The sequence below is a fragment of the Carassius gibelio genome, chromosome B14, assembly GCF_023724105.1.
Source record: "Carassius gibelio isolate Cgi1373 ecotype wild population from Czech Republic chromosome B14, carGib1.2-hapl.c, whole genome shotgun sequence".
NCBI classification, from domain to species: Eukaryota; Metazoa; Chordata; class Actinopteri; order Cypriniformes; family Cyprinidae; genus Carassius; species Carassius gibelio.
Window position 1 is genome coordinate 22408325 of NC_068409.1, and position 3178 is coordinate 22411502.

Here is a 3178-nt window from a genome sequence, read left to right on the forward strand (position 1 = left end):
TCCATAACAGCCTTGTATGTGCCTCCTTTTTCTTGGCTAACTACAACAAGAAAGGTATGGAAAAATGGTTGCTTGACACAGACAAAAATACAATATTGTGTGATAGTCAAATCACTGAATAATGTACAGCAAATATTTAACCTCTGTCTGACCCCAAAAACATCGCCACAACATAGTAGCTGAAATAGTGAAATAGCAACCAAATAATCCCTGCATTAATCACTAATTATGAAGATAATTGTCAGAAATTATCAACCGTTTCATCATCAGGTTTTGACAAACTCAAAGGATTAACGATATTTATAGTAAACCACAAACTACTTCTGAGGAACTGTATGTACCTGGACTCAACAAGTGAAAATGCATGAGGGTGGATTACACAGTTTATATGCATGACAGTTCATGTGTGTTAAAAAAAATATTTTCCTCCATTTATGTATTTAGGATTTTCAGTTTTATTATGTTTTGTGTTGCACATTATTGCAAAGGAGAGTTGTCTCACCAACAGCAAGTAAATCTTATGAAAACAGCATATTTTGAAACAAGTTTCATTTTTATGATTTGTAGTAGGCTATTATCAGAACTGAGCTTACAGTATATACATATGATAATTCAGGGAAAATGACATACAGTGTTTAGGCGCCATGCTTTAATTCAGTGGTCCAATATATAGAATGATACTTGATTCATTTACAGACAGATTGTATTTTTAGGCATTTGAAAGGCACAAATATATCTGCGGTTTAATAAAAATCCTCGGGGTGTTGAAATCTGATTGGTAGCGGGCGTATCTGAATTCGCGTATTTACTTTTCATTTAACCGATCGCTTCAAATTACCACATTTGGCTTAAAGCGAATTAGTAATTCTGTCACTGGTTTTCTGGTAGACATACGATTCAAAGAACCAAACAATTCACTGAATTAAAAAAAGTAATAATAATAATCATATCTAGCCATTAAGTTTTTTTTTTTTTGTACAACAAATTTATTCATTTAGGAATAAGATGGGCTCGAGTAGAAACGTCAGTTTAAATAAAACTCTCCGTCCCACAAAATGGGTTAACCTGATACTGCCATAACATCACAGAAAGAAACATTCACAAAAAAAAAAAAAAAGTGTAACATTTCAACAAGACGTACAATGGTTCACAAGCTTTAAAAAAAAAACTCACTATAAATAAAACAAACTTTGCGCTTGCAACCAGCACAGTCTTTCATTTCAATAAAACCTAGTTCATAAATGAACAACAAAAAGACTAAACATATTTTTGACAAAACCGACATTCTAAAAAATAAGTGTAAACATTTATGAGTGAACATAGGCTACTCTCCCTCCATTTCTTTTTCTTTTTGAAATACAGCCTCTTCACGAAGCCACGTGCCCTTTTCATACAGACAAACTCTGACGGCAAATAAGTCAGAAGTCCAATATTCTTCTACAGACGTTGATTGCTTTACAGCTTATGATAAAAAGCTCCTCTGCAATACAATTTATTCTGAAGTCCCCGATATGTCGTCATAAAATGCTTTAAAACGGACAACTCATTGAGATTAAAAATAGTTTCTTTTTTAAAAACGAAATTGAACTTCGATTCTTTTTTGCAAATCAAAATGTTCAAGTATCCGAAGTAGGCTACTTAAGTCTTTTTTTAGGAGTCTTTCAAATGTGGGTTAGGGGTAGCGTTCCGTTCACGCCAGTCCCTGCGCTTTGATAGTGCGGATGGACGCTGTGTAACCGGCTGCTCTGTAGGCTGGCGTGGTCGGCGCTGTCTCCTCCGGGGGGCAGGTACATGCTTATCATATCCCTCAGGTCTCCCAAACAAGCACGTTGGGAATGAGAGGTTATGGCCGGAGGAGGAGAGCTGGGTTCCGTCTTGCACACTGAAGCCATGGAGCCCAAACCCATTGCACTGGAAGTTTGCTGCGTGTATGCTGGTGACATGCTGTACGTGGACGCGGCATTCATGTAGGTCTGGGCCGTGGACATCATGGGGTACTGAAGCCCCGCCATTTCGTACCGGTGCATCTGCTGGATCTGGGGGCTGTTCATGCTGGGATGCTGAGGGTAGGCCAGCTGGTCCTGCATGAGGGAGTACGCGCTGTTCGTCCAGCCGTTCATGTGCGTGTAGTCCATCCGCTGGCCCACTGACACGGCGTTGTTGACAGCGTTGGCACCGGGTGCCAAGAGTCCTCCGGGCAAGGAATACTTGTCTTTCTTCAGCAGGGTCTTGGTCTTCCTGCGGGGACGGTATTTGTAATCCGGGTGCTCCTTCATGTGCATGGCTCGTAAGCGCTTGGCCTCATCAATGAAAGGTCTCTTCTCGGCGTCAGTCAAAAGTTTCCAGTCAGCACCGAGGCGCTTGCTGATCTCAGAGTTGTGCATTTTGGGATTCTCTTGTGCCATCTTCCTCCGCTGGCCGCGGGACCACACCATGAAAGCATTCATAGGCCGCTTCACCCGGTCCTGGTCGTTGGAACTGTTGTTTTTGCCGCCCGCCGCCGAGCCCGTGTTGGACTGCGGAAGGGGGCTTTTAATCTCGGTTTCCATCATGCTATACATTCAAACGACTTGGAAGTGGTGCCGCGCACTCTTACGAAAACACTGAAGTTTAAAGAGCCTCACCCTATTAAGTAGCCTGTAGTCAGTAAAAAGTTCGAAGAGATGAAACTCTGATCAAATGAGAAGCATCGAACTCTTTCAAAAGTCTCCTCACCGGTCCCGTGTGTCTTGCTCTGCTCTGCCACGGAACTCTGCAAAGTTGTGCGCTAAGCTCAGCTGTTAATAGAGGCTCGGCCATGTGATTTGGATTGACAGCATAACAATGAGCTCAGCGCCGACCAATCAGAGAGCGCCTCACACTTTGCCATCCAAGCAGCGCGCTGCCTGTGCACTGTGCTTCAGGATGCACTTTAAGTGGGATAAAATAACTACATCAGGGGCATCTGTGCACTTCTGACAAAATTTATCACTTAGCAAATATTTTTCTAAAGCGGCCAATCCCTACTTTTTCAGTAGGTACAGAATAGGTTATGGATTTCGAATTTTCCCCCGAAAAATGCACAAACTGTACATCGTAATACAGCACAAAAAAAAACACGTTTAATTTGTTGCTTAAAATAAAGACAAGAATCAGGTTAGATCCTAGTTAATGGAATCAACTATAAACTTTGCCTCTA

The 3178-nt window shown here is 41.6% G+C and overlaps 1 protein-coding gene across 1 annotated transcript; it reads right to left on the reverse strand.

The window, feature by feature from the left end:
* Positions 1-431: 431 nt before the first annotated feature.
* On the reverse strand, positions 432-2786 carry LOC127970874 (transcription factor Sox-3). Its single transcript, XM_052573566.1, has one exon. It carries the CDS (start codon positions 2559-2561, stop codon positions 1662-1664), a length of 900 nt encoding a protein of 299 aa, XP_052429526.1. The 5' UTR covers positions 2562-2786; the 3' UTR covers positions 432-1661.
* Positions 2787-3178: the final 392 nt, after the last annotated feature.